The sequence below is a fragment of the Dryas octopetala genome, chromosome 3, assembly GCF_963921425.1.
Source record: "Dryas octopetala chromosome 3, drDryOcto1.1, whole genome shotgun sequence".
NCBI classification, from domain to species: Eukaryota; Viridiplantae; Streptophyta; class Magnoliopsida; order Rosales; family Rosaceae; genus Dryas; species Dryas octopetala.
The window spans coordinates 23,133,243-23,151,205 of NC_141368.1; the positions used below are offsets into that span (position 1 = coordinate 23,133,243).

At 35.2% G+C, this 17,963-nt stretch overlaps 1 protein-coding gene across 5 annotated transcripts; it reads right to left on the reverse strand.

Annotated features, from left to right (window-relative positions):
* Positions 1–7,491: 7,491 nt before the first annotated feature.
* LOC147291866 (exosome complex component RRP45A-like) lies at positions 7,492–14,336 on the reverse strand. 5 transcript variants are annotated; one of them, XR_015121195.1, is made up of 10 exons: positions 13,878–14,336; positions 13,434–13,529; positions 13,222–13,336; positions 12,409–12,489; positions 12,129–12,317; positions 11,483–11,745; positions 10,514–10,572; positions 9,037–9,286; positions 8,466–8,607; positions 7,492–7,913 (listed from the first exon to the last, which is right to left on the reverse strand). XR_015121195.1 is itself a non-coding variant. In XM_086236893.1 (9 exons), exons 1-8 carry the CDS (start codon positions 14,222–14,224, stop codon positions 9,063–9,065), a joined length of 1,374 nt encoding a protein of 457 aa, XP_086093019.1. In that variant the 5' UTR covers positions 14,225–14,336; the 3' UTR covers positions 7,951–8,598; positions 9,042–9,062. The 5 variants fall into 5 exon arrangements, 4 of the variants coding, with proteins under 4 accessions (XP_086093019.1, XP_086093020.1, XP_086093018.1 ...); XM_086236893.1 differs by lacking the exon at positions 7,492–7,913 and having other exon boundaries at positions 7,951–8,598; positions 9,042–9,286; XM_086236894.1 differs by lacking the exon at positions 7,492–7,913 and having other exon boundaries at positions 7,951–8,607; positions 9,042–9,286.
* Between the last annotated feature and the right edge of the window lie 3,627 nt (positions 14,337–17,963).

The following is a 17,963-nucleotide window of genomic DNA, read 5'->3' on the forward strand; positions in this document are numbered from 1 at the left end:
GGTGGTTCTGTCGAATTTTCGGTAGGATTTTCCTTGACTTTGGATCCCACAGGACCACTTCGGATTTCAGGGTGGAAATCCAGGGGCGGTCCTGTCAAAAAGCCAGCTAATGAAATAATCAAATCAAGACACCATTAAATAAGTGCAGCATAACTAATAATCAATAAAAGAATATAAAGCTTTAAAAAGAATTCTTTTAAAAAAATCAAAGAAAGAAGCTTAATACCTGAAAGCTTTGGAATTTACTTTAGAAAAACCAAAGAGAGAGACTGGCAATATGAAACTGCTTTGAACTTTCAAATGCTTTGTTCTTGCCCTCTTTCAGCCTAAATAAAGCGAAGAGCTATTAAAAATTCAAAAATTGAAATGAGCATTTCGATCACATAATTCAGTGAACAAATCAAAAATCAATTTTAGATCACAAAACTTGTTCCTTGCTTTAGGCAAAGCTTATGCAGGCTAGTTTCAGATGGTGCTTCCTCTTCTCCTTGATGTGTTATTTTTTTTTGTGGTCTTTTTTCAGTGTCTTCTCGCAATGATGCAAGAGAGATTACGGAAAAATGCAATAGGTAAAACAATGAGTTTGTAAGCCAAACTATATATTTTTCTCATTATGCCTATGTTTTTGTTTTTTCTTCGGATGCGAGGATAAATATTTTGAATGTGCGGATAGCATTATGTTCAAAATAATAGGATGAACGGATCATAGATATGTTTCACCTGACTTTTTAAATTTTTGAATGTTGGTGTGAAATTTTTTGAATTACCTATATAAGGCTGACTTCTCTGTTCATGTGACCAATAGCTGAAGAGTTTGATCGTGGTGTATCAACTTCAGCTCTCAAATTGTAATTCTACCCACTTTTCTAGTTTTCTACTGCATCTAATAATTTAGGTGACATCATTCAAAGTTCAGACCCCCACCTAGGTGCTTTTGACTACCACGACTCCTTTATGTATAGATATATTGTTAATGGTGTAGGGACCATGAGAATCAACTTTCTTCTTGTTGACCAACTCTCCATTACTAAAGTGAGCAATGAAATGTATGTAAACATTAGTACCATAGATGTACATGAAATTGTCCAAATCATTGAGACCATTTGCTTGGTCAAGTTGAATATATCACCAACCAAACCCAATAAGAAACATAAAGTGAACAAAGCGTACATTTGCTTCCATGTCAATCAACTGCAAGCCTTAATTTCTAGTTTTTCTTTACTTTTATTAATGACGTTTGGAGTGGAACTGAAAACCTCGAGTATTGCAGAGGCATTTTTATGAATTGAACATGAGTAGAGTTAATTGTCATGGACTCATGAGTGTTTATTTAGTGTGATTGCTTTCTTGTCTCTTTTAGTCAACTATCATAGGAATTTCGGTCTACATTTTGTTTGGTTAAAATGTTTGTAATAAAGTGTGTATGATTAGTAAATCAAATTACCCAAACCCTCATTTAAGAACATAAAACCCAATGGGCATTCCCTTGTCTTTCTCTGTATACTAATTGGGATTACATATTTGATGATATTAGTTTAATTTTCTAGCACCATAGGAGAAGATAAATGACATTTATGAAAAGAAGCCTTTATTTTATTGCATAGGAAAAAAAAAAACAATTGTCTAAAGCATATAGCATAAATGTAAATTCTGCAAATAACATCCACATGCAGACATCAAGGCCACGCACGCCAACCATTTCTTTTCACTCGATCCTTCATGTTTTGCTTGTCAATCTATTAATAGACGATACAAAATCAAAATAATCGTAATAACCAATTGATGGAATAATTATTTAAAATCATATAACATACTTATATTGGATAGCTTAACCATAGCATCATGCCTACTCCAATTGTTGGAAGAAAACTGTACTAAAAAAAAATGTGCATGTCATGTTCACATTGACAGTTTAACATTGTGTCAATGACATTGATTACCCCCAATTGTTTATTACTTTTTAAAACATATTGCAAAATGCACCATTGGTCCACTTATTATAGTGCATTTCCTATGTTGGTCCACAAAGTAATTTTTGTCCCAAGTTAGTCTACTTTTTTAAAACCGTTACTCAAGTTGGTCCATTCTGTCAAATTTTAGTCAAATACCGTTAAAATTCAGCATATGTGAGACATGTGTCTTTTTTTTAGGACAAATGGGTCTTTCCACCCAAGCCCACACCCTACCCACCCCTTCTTCTTCTTCCTTCTTCCTTCCTCTTCTTTCTTTCTTCTTTTGCAACACACGCCCCAACTAACCTCACCCCTTAGACCAAATAGCCCCCCTCCCACCTATTGCACCAGCCAGCCCACCATCCCATGACTTTTTGGGAGTGTCAATTTTATTTTATTTGTAAATTTATTTATGAAAGGATTTCTCTAATAGGAGGATTTTGTACTCTTCTAGATTTTTTATTATTATTCCAGGGCCTTCCAACTGGCTACCCAATAATTACGTATCATTCTAGTTTTAGTGGCAGAGCATTTATCTCTCAATCCATAATAGAAGATCGGTTGTTGACTTTCTCTGAAAAGATTTTTTTTTTTTTTGAATTAAAAGTGACATTTGACATTGACGAAAAAAAATATGATGAGAATATATATCACACGATTATCACGCAATTCGCACCTAAATAGGTGCACAATTGTTGAATGAGTGAAATAACCACATGGTGCATATGTTTTGAATGAGTAATATTGTGTTTTGTAGAGATAAACAAAATTATGGGACAAAATGGGAAAATTTATATTTGGCTCCTTATAAGAAGTCATTCATTGTGTCAAATTGTTAATTCACATGTGTCAACTTATTTTTTCTCTTCTTACTATTTATGGTTGTAAGATACACGTGGTTTATATAAAAATGTAATTTTGTCTTGGGCGTAATGTTTTCAAAACTTATCTAAACACGTACATATAATTCTCTCATCCTCTCCCTCCATATTCCTTATAATTAATGAGTTCAATTGGATAAGTATGTGATACATAAAGTGAGTCTAACTTATAGTGAGAAGCAAACCTTTTTATGTATATAAGAAAGATTTTCATGGTAATAGAAATCTCCAAAATTGATTTTGGAAGAGAGAGACCTTAGCATAGCCATTTCTTGAGATAGTTCTTTTATAACTATTGAGTTAATCTTGATGAATTAATTAGTATCTCCTTTTTTTGGGGGGACAACTAAGTGTCTTATGATACTAATTAGTTATTCTTAAACACATAGATATCCTTTAATAATTAACTCTAAAGATTCTATGAAAAATTCAGATCTTTCGTCAAGATATTCAACATCTTACAACACAATATTCTTTTCACCCATTTGTCTATGTCTGGAGAGAAGCAAACAATGTGGCAAATCCAGCGGCAAACTTGAGACATTCGATGTCGCACGATCAATTTTTGATAAATCATTATCCTACTTTTAATAATTGTAAGATTTAATTATAGCAATAGTCTATAAATTATACCTTGAATATCACTTTAGTCTATGAATTTATTGCACAAGAATCACTTTAGTCCTTTTTGTAACTTATATTACCTTTTTTAATTTGCCAAAAACACCCATGTGCCACGCACGTGACCCATATTAATTTGAGGGGTACTTTCGTTTTTATAGTGCCCTAACCCTCCTTCAACATCTCATCCCAACCTTATACAATAATTTTCAAAATTATTGAAAAGAATAAAGAATTGACCAACACATGGGTAAGGACGGGATGAATATGTAAGAGGTGGATGAGAAGTTGGAGAAAGGGTAAATACCCTTCAAATATGAGTCACTTGTGCGGCACATGGGTGTTTTAAATGAAAAATGTAACAAAAGTTATAAAAAGGACTAAAGTGATACACGGGCAACAGTAAAAATTCCAAAATAAAATTTATGGATTAAAAGTGATACTTGAGGTTCAATTCATAGACTATTGCTATAATTAACTCATAGTTGTAATGTGGAGTTGTATTGTAAACAAAAGTTGTTACGGCCTAAAAAATAAACTAAGAAAAGTAAAACATTAGAACATCTAATACCAATCCTTACTAACAAAAAAAGAAAAAAAAAATCAAATCATAGTGTAAGATTACCTAAAATTTGAAGTTCGTGGAAAACTCTTTTCAAAATGTCATTCTCTTTATTGGATTATTGGACTGAAGAGATAGGTCACAACCTTGTGAACCCAAAGAGAATACTTAATTGAGTTGCATATTCCTTTCTTACATATTATTTGTCATGCTCCAAAACTCAAGTACGTAGCAGCGACACCTACTATCACGCACCGAAATCCAAGTACGTAATAGCGGCATCTATATTGAGAACATCCAAAATTATAACAGCCATACCCTGAATATCATAATCCCAAGTAATGTTAGGCCCTTCTAATTTAGTAAAATGTGAAGGGTCAGCGGAAATACAAGAACAAAGTAAAACATGTACATTAAAGACCAACTCTAAGGATATAGTAGTTCAAGTAACCTTGAAAAAAATGTATAGGACTCAAATTAACTAGAGTCCAACGAAGGATTTCAAAACTATACAAACACATAATACAAAGAAAGGGAATCAAGCATAAAAATGACTCTAAAACGGCTATGTAGGAATCACCAAAATGAAGAAAGTGGTTCAAGTCCATTTATGCTAATCCCCACGACCCTCATTCAACTTCGTTTCTCCTTTGTGCACAATACCTAAAAGAAATAAAATAGAACAATAGAAAGTAGAGGATAAGCATCACATACATTAATTATTTTCTCCTCAGGGGACCCCATATAAGTTTAAAACATTTAAATAGTGATCTCGGAAAAAGGTGTCTCCAAAATATTAAAAACACAATGCACAACAAATTAAATACCTTTGGCTAAATTATTCAAAAATAAAAACATTTTTCATGCTCACACAACTTTGGTTTAAATAGTGATCTCGGAAAAAGGTGTCTCCAAAATATTAAAAACACAATGCACAACAAATTAAATACCTTTGGCTTAATTATTCAAAAATAAAAACATTTGTCATGCTCACACAACTTTGGCAAAAGCAGCTGAAAAGATTAATCCAAATGAGAGCTCTCGACAAATCATATATGATGACCAAACTCACATGGTCAACCACTCTTACCATAAGTAAAAATGTGGCATTGTAGCGAGAGTATCCATTCATGGTTCGCACCACGTATGCTAAACAAATCGTAGTCCATCCTTACAAACTACCTCTGGATCAAAGGTTTAGGAAATCTTAGTCCAAGATCAAAGAAATAGAGATGAAAAGGATAAAGGAAATAATGAGAAAAATAAAAATCCATTAAAGAAAAAACGCATTTCAAAATTTTTTAAATTTTCGGCTTTTAGTATTTTATTCTATATAAATTCGCATATCCTTCATATCTACCATCTCTCTTCATGTTTTGTTATCTCTAATTTCTTTCTCTAACTCTAATTAAAACAAAACACAAAAACATTACTAATAGGCCCTTAATTAATTTGGATAGTAACACCTATTTTGTTCATTGGATCGATGCCTCATTTTTAATGGCCCGGTTTTTTTTTTTTGGGTTACATAAATGGTCCAAGTTTAAGAGAACAAGCCTATAAATTTTTTTTTGGCCATTAACAAGCCTATAAACTTTAACTTAGAAAACCTTGTAAAATCTCATGAAATGAGTTTAATATAATAATCAAATTACCAACTAGATTGTAAATTCTCAAATAATGAGTTTAAAATCTCTCTATAATATTAAAGAGGTGCTTCAAGTGGTATTAGACAAGGGAATCCCTTATCCCCTTTTATTTAATTTGTGTTGTGCATGGAAAAATTGGGTCACCAATTTCTCATCAAGTTTCTATAATGCTTGAAAGCCTGTGGTTATTTGCCAAAGGGAAATTCTATACATACCCAAAAATCTTCTTATTTTATCAAATTTCTCAATTTACCCAACCATCACTTTTTTAAAATTAATATTTTCTCATTTTACCCAACCCAAATTACTATTATACCCTTATTAATAATATCCAACCTCCCTCTCTTCCAAACTTACCTTCAACCTCACTCTCATAATTAAACTTCAAGCTCTAAACTAATTTTTGTTCCCATATCATCCAATCAAAGTTGTTTTGACGAATAAAGAGTCAAATCGTCGTTTGGGAGCCTTCAAAAGAGGGTTGTGTGCAAACTTTTTTGTGTTCTGAACACTATGAACGAATCTAGGTTCGCGCAGTGTTCGGAGGACCAGTGCCGAACATTTCCATTATGTTCGACAGGTGCTTGCTGAACATTTGCATTTTATTCGGCAGGTGCTCATTGAATAATGATAGGATGTTCAATAGGTGCCCACCGAACGATGGTTGTGTGATAATTTTAGATATTTTTGCTCCATTCAGTGGGCACCAGCCGAAAATAATGCAAATGTTCAGCAGGTGCCTGCCGAATAAATGCAAATGTTCAGCAGGTACTTGGCGAACATAATGCAAATGTTCAGCATTGGTCCACCAAATACTGCGCGAACCCAAATTTGTTCAAGCTTTTAATACCCACGAAAAAATGCAAAAAATTGGTACACATACCTCATTTGAAGCCTCAAAAATAATGATTTGACCCTCCATTTGGGTTAAAAACACTTGATTGGATGATATGAGGTCAAAACTTTAGTTAGGATTGGAATTTAGTTATGAGTTAATTACACTTACACCCCCTGAGGTTTATCGTTTTTTCATATATACTCCCTGAGGTTTCAATGATTATACATACACCCCCTGAGGTTTCAAAACTGTTGCATATAACCCCCCATATGAGATGAAAAATGATGATCAATTATGCAAAAAAACATGTTAAGGGGTGAAATGGCCTAATAAAATTACTTAAGGTGTAAGATCCAACCTCAATACAAATATTTTCTTTTTTGTTTATTTATTTTTTCTCTTGTAGGGGGTTATATGCAATAGTTTTGAAACCTCAGGGGGTGTATGTGTAATTTTTGAAACCCCAAGGGGTATATGTGAAAAGACGATAAACCTCAGGGGGTGTAAGTGTAATTAACTCCATTAAGGAAGAAGTTGAAGATAAAGATAAAGATATGATGTTGGGTATAGAAAGAAAAACAGTTTTTTTTTTTTTTTTTTAAGTTGCATTTGTCCTCAATAGTCATTTCATCATGAGACATAATTGTCTATTCATGATTAAAAATTTTGTTGGGTAAAATAAGAAGAATGTTGGGTATGTATAGAATTTCCAGTGCAAAGTACTGTGGTCCTGCAATTTCTTTACAGATGACCTTAATTCTTTTTTGGGATGCTTCTCTTGAGCAAGCTTTAATCATGAAGCACTGCTTAGATGTTATTTGTGTCTCCATTGAGCTTGTTGCTGAGATTGCTGCCATTTGCGGCTCTCCTATTACTGAGAACTTGGTGAGAAACTGAGTACTGATGGGTGCAGGAATGGTTTGGGGAAAAATGGGGTGCTGGGGGTTTATTGAGGAATAACTCTGTTGGCTGGATTAAGGGGTGTGTATAGAGAGCAGAATCCTGCTGCGGATCATCTGGTTTCATTAAGCTATGGTTTGTCTCCTGGTGTTCAGTGGATGGACTTGCCTCCCTCATCTATTAGCACTATTCTTGCTGCAGATGTGTTTGGTGTATCTACTGCTAGATAGTGTTAGTGTAGTAGCTTTGTTTTGGGCTTCAGTCCCCTTTGTGCTAAAAAAGAAAAACAGGTTCTAAGTTTGAAATCTCTCTCCCAAAAATAATATAAAAAAAAAATATAAAAACAAAAACAAGCATAATAATCAAATTTAACCTCAGGGTTGGATATTGCAGAGAGTCCAAAGTTTTTGATAATATATGCTTCACCTTCAAATATATAATTAGTTACCTATCTCAATTCAAGTTTGGACTAATCAAATGCTGAAGCCTGAATCCAGAGGTCCATAAGGCCTGCAACACAGTTCTTATGTAGCTAGTTCAATGTGAATATACAAGCCCTGTGATTATGGTAATTAAAAATAAAAATAAAAAGCGATATAACTACAACCTTTCAATTCATATAGGCCACTGTCATCGTGTGAACCATATCATATCACCTTTACATGAAGTATTAATATCACTGGCTTGAACATAAAAATAGTAAAAAATTAAGAGTTCTATCATTTCTTGTGCAATAACAAAATTAAGAGTACTATCATTTCTTGTGCAATAACCTTGTCCATGTACAATTCACATTTCAAAACTAAACAGGGTAAACAAATTAATACCGATCTACCGCAAAGTACATGACACTGCATGAAATGGAATCCAAATGTCAACTAAAATTAGAACCTATTAAAAAAAACAAAACAAAACAAAACAAAACAAAACAAAAAATTGAAAAATTTAGATGTGAGAAACACAACTGCACTAGAAGCAACTTAGCAGCTTTGGCCTATAACGAGAACAAGATAATGCTTTCATTATTTGGTCAATAGCTGTGAGTATTTAGTCTAGCCAGACCTTGGGTGCAGACAATCATCTATCACGTCTCAATTTGCACGCCGTAAGGATCCCCTTCGCATCACTCTGCAGTTGAACACAGATTTCTTCAGCTCTAGTTGCCTGCCATGAGTTCCAAAGAGAACTGCAATACCTGAAGTATCTACCAAGTAACAATGATGAGAACTCAACATGCACAATAAACTGCATGAAAGGTTACGTTCATTTCTGAAGACAGCTTCAATTAGTAAGGAACTGGAGAAAATATTACCAAACAAAATTTTCCTTTCACTCAAAGCACATCTTCACTCCCTGGTACGAGAATCATAGAAACACGTTGCTTGTATGGGATTTAAAAAGTAGGTTTTAGTACTAAGGATTCGTAATACGTTAAAAAGCATTTTTCAAATACATAACATGAAAATACTGATTTGAAAATGATATTTTTCTAAGATTCGTGAGTAAGAAAATAAAGTGTCCTTGCTTTTAAAGATAATAATTTTTCTTTTTCTTGTTTTTTCACAAATTGAATTATCTACATTCAAGGCAGAAAGAAGTGCATCAAAATTATGTCCAAGAAACAGAATTATACCATACATGCCATGAGCCGAAGTTCATCTAGCTTGGACCAGTAGAGGAGCGGTTCTTTCTCCTGGATTTCCTGTTCTTGGGCTTCACAGCATCCTTTAGGGTTTTCTCTCCATTTGTTCGTACTGCAGTTTCCGCTGCCCTGATGGGGGAAAGTATTGGATCATTATCTTCAGGCAGTTCCTCTGCCTTGGCTTCACTGGTTGTTTCCTCACCTTTTGAGTCCTTTTCTTTCTGAACAGGCATTGACATTCCTGCATATATCAATCCTAACATAGGTAAGAATATTTCTCTCCATCTCTTATGCCTAACATAGTAAGAATATATGTGCATGTGCATGCATGTGAATAAAAGTTCTCTCCCTCTACTCATATACATGTGAATGTGCATGTATGTGTAAGTATGCATCTATGCTCGTGCATACGCATATATAAGTAGAGCATTTGATATATGAAAACTAGTGTAACATATAAACAAACATCTTACATCTTACATATGATATGTTATATGTATATATCTATATAGAGATTTCTCAGCATTCTCATTACAAATAAAATTTCTTTAGCAATACAGTGTTTATTTGTCTCCTGATTACTTTTCTTTCAATGAGAAGTTTGATGCAATTTTCTCCAATGGAGACATTAGCACCAGAAAGTTGGCATTTGTAAACATACATAAAATATGCAGTGCTTTCTCATACTGCTACTATAGCTCTCACATCACCACCACGGATTCACAAGCGTCAATGCTATCAGCAGCACCAACACCACATCATCAGAGCTACCCAAACAGTGTAATCACACCGATTTCTAAAATCAACTTACTGAATTTCTGATAAATTATCATTGTCCTAAAAATAAATATGTTTTTTCCACTATACCATAAACAATTAATACTAAAAAGATTTCAAAGGTGAGATTGTTAAAGGCAAGTCATTCATTTGGATAGACTCGTCAAGATAATAGAGTGGGATTAGTTCCTATACAGGGACATACTGATGAGCAAATCCTGAATGTGCTAATTCATTTTCTGATTTATCATTCTATACCTACAGCAAGTTACAAGTGCTTTGCTTTTGAAAATTCATTTCTAGGAATATACCTTTCAGGAGATGACAACAATTGTCCACCCAATATCTCAAAACTACAAACATTTCTTTTAATGCAAGGCATGAGAGAGAGAGAGAGAGAGAGAGAGAGATGTGAAACTAGAATTTGTCAAGAGCATATGTAACTTAGGGCACATATAGAAAGGGAAAAAAGAACAACCAACAGAAATTCTTTTCATTTGTAAGTCGTAACAAATATGCATTTCACCACTTCTATGATTTAATCCATAAATGAAATATCAATTCCATTCCACAAGGATGAACAGCAAAATAAGCAGGGTAGTTGGTCTTAAAAGTTCTTGAATGACAAGGAGCAGCAATAGTTGCAATGACAATTTCTTTTACTCTTATAAGTGATGACAGAAAATAGTACCATGGGAAGCTAGAGATGCTTTCAAGAAATCTGAATCAACTCCCTTTGAGTAAGGATCCCTGAGGAAAAAGAAAAAGAAAATAATATTAAAAAACTAGAATAGAATAAATCAGTAATGACTGAACTCTCTCTCTCTCTCTCTCTCTCTCACACACACACACACACACACACACACACACATCGAACATAATTGAAAAGACACAAATCATATGGACAATAAGAAGTCTCTCCCAGAAGATTAGATCATGAGCCCTCACTGCCACAGCCATGAAAGACAAGCCTATGGAGTACGATTACAAGAGCATAAAATTATATTATTTTCATTAATCAGTTGTTTTGAAGGTTCTATTTTTAGTTAAGTTTTTGAGAGATTATATTAAAATCTAGCAACTCTAGCCCAACCCCGGCTCAGGATCTTCCCATCTTGACAAATTGTGGAAAGATGAATAAATGGTGAATCAGGATATTCCCGAACTCACCTTGACTCAACATGAAATACACACCAAGTAGACCTTGCAAATGTTCACACATAATAAACAGTAAAATCTGCATTTGACCTTATGGCATAATGGAACTAGATTAATAGAAATGATTTTCTAAGAATGATGAGTAATCTCAAAATTTCTTATGGCATCATGGATTTAATGATATATTCACATGATGCATTACACATTTTATTATATAAATTGAGAATTTACTTTACTTACAGTTTGGGCTACCTCATGTGGATAAGTTTAATTACTTGAGGCTAAGTCAAGGTTCAAATATTCCTAACAGAGACAGAGAGATAGAACCATCATGAAGGTAAAATATTGGGTCACGACCCCTTCTATCACAGTCCACTAGAAATTAAAATGGTTCTCTTACTCCATTTGCTATTTTTTTTTCTTTTAAGTCCTTTGTCATAAGTAAAAATCTTTATTAAAAAATGAAACAAGGTCCTAAATTTTCATTAAATTGGAAACATACCAACTTGAGGGCCCCCCAATAAAATCTTTTGCATCTTCATTACCCCTGTTAGTCCGCCTTTTGTCTGATAATTTAGTTTCACCTTCGTCAGACATCGGCTTTAATCTTTCCATATGAGGCCTTGAGAATTGATCGACTCCTATCTGATCAACAGAAGAGTTTTGTTTCGCCCCTATATTAAAATCACCTCTATCTACATCCATGGCAACGGAAGAATGCCGCTTGATCTTCTGTAATGCTCTTTCTGTGTTGTATGAATCAACCTATATTTGATTTGTAGTGGAAAGATTAAGAATGGAGCTGAAACAATGATAATACTGACTAACACTTAACCAAATAAGGCTTTTCCAGATGAATCAACGTATGAGTGTTATATCCAAATATATATTTCAAGTAAACGCTTCTTTAGTCTATTCTTATTGTGAGTTCTTTTAAACAGACATTGCCAAGAGATATTGAAGACTAAATGGAATTGATGTGTACTTCATACAAACAAAATGAGAATCTATCATTTGTTACTTCTACGGCTGCCGTATGGATCACAGAATTATATTTCTATAATTTTGTGTAAAAGGTTACCATGTTTTCCAAGTGAAAGAGAGCAACTCAAGCATTAAGAAACTATTTCATAGAGCGAAAACCTCACCGCCTTTTTTATCTTCTCTGTCATAGCACCAGCCTTTACAGATGCAATTCTTAAACATTGCATTATAACACTCTGCAATATACCCTCCCCTCCAGCTTTTTGAATGGCACAAACATCTCCGTTTGCATTAAGTGTAGCAGTCATTCGCCCCCCCATAACAGCCTCTTCATGGTGGGTTGGATCTATCACCTATGTGGCATCAAATCAAGTTAGACAGATAACTTCATGGTTGCAGCCAAGCTCTGAACAAATATGCATTATTCAGACAACTTATCCTTACCACACTGCTCTCATAACTGAAGAACGCAAAGGTTACTGCTATAGGGAGATGATGAATTATCAGATGAAGTGGCTCCCTCTCCTGCCAAAATGTCATTCATAAGAAATAAAATGAATTCTTCAAGCAAGACAATATATCTCATTATTTTTCTTATCATTTTTGTTTATCCAATGCACACGCAGTTTGAACAGTGATATACATAGCATTTACACAAACACACACATGCATACTTCCTTGTGTCTTGATTTTGCAAAGCTCATCACCTAGTGTCAAAGTGCAAACTAATGTTTGTGATAAAAAAAAAAAAAAACAGGTCGTCTGGTAGTTATAGATTCAAATTACATTGTTTTTTGGTTATGAGTCTTATCAATTTTTATTTTTGTTTGGGTCTAACTTGAGTTTGGAAAAACTCATCGTTTTTCAACTATGAGTTTCTTATCTAGAAACTTTCTACTTCAGGATAATTTGAGTTCAACAGGCAAACACCTCATTTGAATTTAATAGGACTTAATTAGTGAGAATTCTATGTAGACATATTGTATAGTAAAACTCCAACAGAACTTATAAATGGGTGGATTTTTATCTCTTTCTATCTTTTTTTCTTATTCTCTTATTTTTTTTTTTTTTTTTCCATTTTTTGGGCTGCTTTCAGACACAAACAGCTCACCTTCAACATTAAATTCATCAACACGTCCCACACCATTTGTCTCAAACCTTAATACCACCCATTTACATACGTCAAGCACTGAAAGATATTGCATGTCTCAACAAAGGCACCCATAATTATTGAGAGAGAGAGAGAGAGGAGCTAACCTCAGGTGGATGTACAATCACTTCCTGACCATCTTCGCCTCCCAACGAGCATTCAGGCCTCCGGAACGTCAACAAAGCAGCCAATGCCGCAATGTTAGCAGCATCAATAAGGTTTCTGTCCATATTTTATTTTAAATAAAGTTTAAATTTCAATATATAGCAGGGAAAATGAAAAAAATACAATGTCTGCATAAAAACTAAATATAACTTACCCTCCATTATCTAGAATATGAAGGTCAACACGGATAGCCCACACTAACTTCCCCGAAAGAACACAAAGCGACTCTGTATCAACCGCCCGGCTTTCCCTGGACATTCATTCATTTTTAAAACTTCAAAATGCATTCATTTCAATGCACAACAACACAATTAAACACCTCTTCTTTCTTGTTCTCATTACTCAAATGACAAAATGCTTGAGCTTGTTAGACACTAAATTTATATCAAATTTGTAAAATTAAACTATTCTAAATTATATTCAAATTAATAAAATCGAATTTTATAAAAGTATGCTACTGCTTTATTAGGTACTGAATTACTTACATTACCCAAAAGAAAAAGAAAAATTACGCATAAATGTAAAAAAATCCTATATTTTGAAACACATAAAGTAAAAATAAATTTGATAATAAAAAGGGGAAAAGGAATTAACCAACCTAAGACCGCGGTCGATGACGCGTCCGAGCTCGACGGCGGACTCGCCGGGGCGACCGGGCTCGAAGGAGGGGTCAGCCATTGGGGAGAACTCGGTGAAGATGGAGAGGGTGCCGTCATTGGGCCTGTCCCGGTAGGGCTGGACAAGCTGGGCCGTGACGAAGGCCATTACGTGAGTTTGGCCCAGCTGGACCTCCGCCGAACCCTCGTCCTTGCCGAACTTGATGGTGAGGTTCCGGTAGTCGAAGGGTCGACGGCCGTCGATTCGGAGGTCGGAGAGTAGAGCGGTCTCGATAAACTTCTTCTCGTTCACCGTCAACCGCCACGTGTTGGCTAGTCTCTGCTCCATTGGAGTGTGAGAGAGAGAGTCTGAGGGAGAGAGAGAGAAGGTTTATGCACTAGGGTTTTAGGTTTTTAATTAAGGGGAGAAGAAGACTCAGACGACGTCGTCGCTCGTTTAAAGTTTTGAGCAGAAGACTGACTATAAGTCAACTGTTTTAACTATTAAGTGAACTGCCACCAAAAGGCCCAAAAACGACGTTTTGAGCAGTTTTTTTTTAAGAAATTGAATTAAATGCAAAAATAGTCCACAAACTTTACAGTGATCTTCAATTTGATCCATTAACTATAAAAAGTGTCAATTTGGTACACAAACTTTCTAACTTGTACCAAAGCAGTACAAACGCTAACTTCATCCGAAAATTAACGGAATTGGTCACATGAAAATGTGATGAACGGACGAAAATGCCTCTGAAAATGTGGTCACTTGCTGTGCACATGACCAGTTTTCGTTAAATTTTTCGATGAAAGTTAATGTTTGTACTGCTTTGGTACAACTTACAAAGTTCGTGGATCAAATTGACACTTTTTATAGATATTGGATCAAATTGAGATTTACTGTAAAGTTCATATACCATTTTTGTATTTAACCCTTAGAAATTTTATTCAATAACCACTTTTAATACAACTTTTACTTTTTTAACCATTTCCAGCCAATTCTTACTTTTATGACTCTTTAACCTCTTTTCAGACAAAAATGTCTTTCTCTCTCACACCCACAACCTCGTCTTTTGCTCCACATATCACAAATTTAAACCCACCCACATATCTAAACCAACCCACCTCCCTCCCCCCACTAGATTTGAGCTATCGCTAGTGAGATAAGATTATCAAGAGAAGGAAGACCACCACCCTCCGTCCTCCCACTTCTCTACAATCCTCCACATAGAGAAGGATTACCAAAATCCAAGTAGAATCCAACAAAACCAGTGAAAGACCAAGTCATGCAAAAGTCGCTGGAGCGGTGCTCGTGCATCAACCTCTCGACCCACGACTAACACGACTTGAACCTGTCACGAAAGGAAGCCCATGACCGCCCTCTCATGCTCTTCTCTCGCTCTATCAACCTTAGCGACCATCGCGTCCCTTCCTTGGCCTCCACCTCTTCCTCTTCCCCCTAGACTGTCGTCAACGTCACCAAGTTTCCCGTCTGATCTTTTATTACATCTCATTTCAATTGAGTTTCTTTTGTTTACTTTCTTCTCTCTTTTTTTTTTTTCCTTTGAAATTTTGTGGGTTTTGAATGCAATGGGGGGAAAAGATTATCAGGAACATTGTATTCATTATTGAGAAAAAAAAAAAAAAAGCTTGGATTAAGACTTGGAAACTTTAATAAATTTAGATTTTTCTATCAGGTTTTTCATTTTTAGAACTAGGTTTTAAAAACTCCGATCTGGATATGTTGTTCTATAAAATTCTGATATAAGTTTGTTGTTCTGGATATGAAATTTCGATCTAGATTTGATGTTCCAGATATGAAATTTTGACCTAGGTTTGTTGTTTCAAATTTGAAATTTGATCATCGACCACAAATGGTAGACAAATTGTCGAAAAATGGTTGTCGACACATGATCGACAAATGGTGCTACAGCCAGTTCATCATATTCATCATTTTCAACCTTTTTTAACATTTTTGTTAAAATCAATTTTTTGGTCGATAGAGTGTCAACATGTTGACCATGTAGCAACTAAAAGGGTATTTTTGTCCGAAAAGAGGCCAAAGAGTCATAAAAGTAAGAGTTGACTGTGAAGGGTTAAAAAAGTAAAAGTTGTATTGTAACGACCCGACCCCAAGTCAAATTTCTTTAATAAAAATTAATCTTTTTGGGCGGGCTTTATTAAAATATTTGGAAAGGAATTCTAGCATTTAGAGGGGTGTTTTAATTCAAATTTGTGGCCTTTAAGTTCGAGACAGCTAATTAGAACTCGAGTTTCCAAACGCGCAGGGGAAAACGATGTTCAAATTGGAAACTTTGGTAGGAAGTGTGGAGATTTTTCTAGAAAAGGGCATCTGAGTAATTTTAAACACCCAAAACACCACAATTAAAAATCAGCCCCCTTCTCTCTCTCTCTCTCTCTCTCTCTCTCTCTCTCCATTTTCTTCTTTCTCCCGCACCCTCCCCTGCGCGCACCACCCAGCCACCACCATTCACCATCACCGGCCACCCCTTGCCAGCCTCTACCTCCGGCAAGCACCCCCAGGCGCCGACCCCCCCCCCCCCCGAGCCTACTCTCTCTCTCCTCATTCCCTCTTTCCCCGTGTTCTCTCTCTGCTCTCTCTCTGTGCTTAGCACCGGCCAACAACTCCGGCCTCTCCTTGTAGTCGCCACTCTCCGGTGAACTCCCCTAAGGCCGATCGACACCCCAGCCCTCCTCCTGCGCAGAGCAGCTCCCCTGGTTCGTGGAAATAACTCAAGAACCACCTCAAACCGCCAGCCTCATCCTCAAATTTCTGGCCAGATTTCACCACCAATTTTTGAGGGTTTATGTGGGTTTTTCTCCTTGAGGTATGGGCTGCCAATTTCCCAGTGATTTGGGTGTTTTATTTTGAGTATTTGTAGAGAATTGAAATTGGGGATTTAGAATCCATTTCGGGTTTCTCTTGTGAATTTCAAAATTTGGATGATGTTAATATAATTGCGGACAATTTTCACTCCTTAGAACCTTCAATTGAAGTTTAGAATTGAAAAGTTTGAGGAATTCAGAGGAATTTGTGCAATATAGTTTTGGTGCCGCCACTTTGAGCAGCGACAACGGGGGTTCTAACCACCCAGCTGTCACGTAAATTATCTAGCACTAATTGGAGTACTAAAACTGAGTTGGTTGATGATTTTGAATAAGTGGATGCGACTGACTTGAGCGACGAAGTTTCAATTTGGCTCGTGATCGGACACTTTGCGGGTATCGTCTTTAACTCTCAGACAACCCCAAGTAAGGTAGGCCACTTGCAAGATTTCTTTTGAATTTGTGGTTGAATTTGAGAACGTGGGTGTCATAGTTGGAGCCGGGACGGATTTGGAATAGGGTGAGAGTGTATAGTTAAAGAAAAACGATTTCTAACTAGTATGAAGAACGTGAGTCGGGAAGAACGTTTAGGCTATCACATACACACTATTAATTTACGTAAATTGAGACTAATTTCTTATTTTATTGGTTATTGTATAGGCGAGACGACCGTGACTCGTGATGATCCGGTGGAGGAACGAAGCTAGGGCTATCTCTGTGAGTGGACTTTGTTTTATGAACGTTTTTTTTATTTATAAATTCATGGATTTATTCATATTATATCTTGAGCATTATTTGAATAAGAAAGAATTGTGAGTGGATTCTTGTCTCTTTAAAATGTTTTATAAAATTGTGATTTAGTTTGGGTATGAAATTTTAGTTGAGAATTTGAGGTTTAAATAGACTTTTGGTTTCCCAAAGGTTTGCACATTTTATAATTTAATGCTTTTCTTAATTTAATCGAGCATGGTTTTAATTAAAAAGGTTTGTGAGTGGACCTTGAGTTTTAATAATTTATGTTTCTATGTGGTTTCAATTTCATTGTTTTAACTTGAATTTATTTTGAGTTTTAAATTTTAAATGCATCTCAAATAAGCATTTCCATTAACTAAACACATTTACCCTTGATTTTATAAAATTGCACGATCAAGAAATATTTTAGCGTGCTTTCATACATGAATTCATATTAAAAGTACATACTATGTTTTGGAATGGCGTATGTAATTTCGACTTGGTTATGGAAA

Bases quoted from the DNA above. Each gene is read 5' to 3' on its own strand.
- LOC147291866 (XM_086236893.1), bottom strand. From the start codon at position 14,224: ATGGAGCAGAGACTAGCCAACACGTGGCGGTTGACGGTGAACGAGAAG. The intron at 12,490-13,221 runs GTTAGCTCCTCT...ACATTTTGGCAG, and splicing joins TGATTGTACATCCACCTGAG to GAGAGGGAGCCACTTCATCT. The intron at 9,287-10,513 runs GTACTATTTTCT...TGATATATGCAG, and splicing joins AGCATCTCTAGCTTCCCATG to GAATGTCAATGCCTGTTCAG.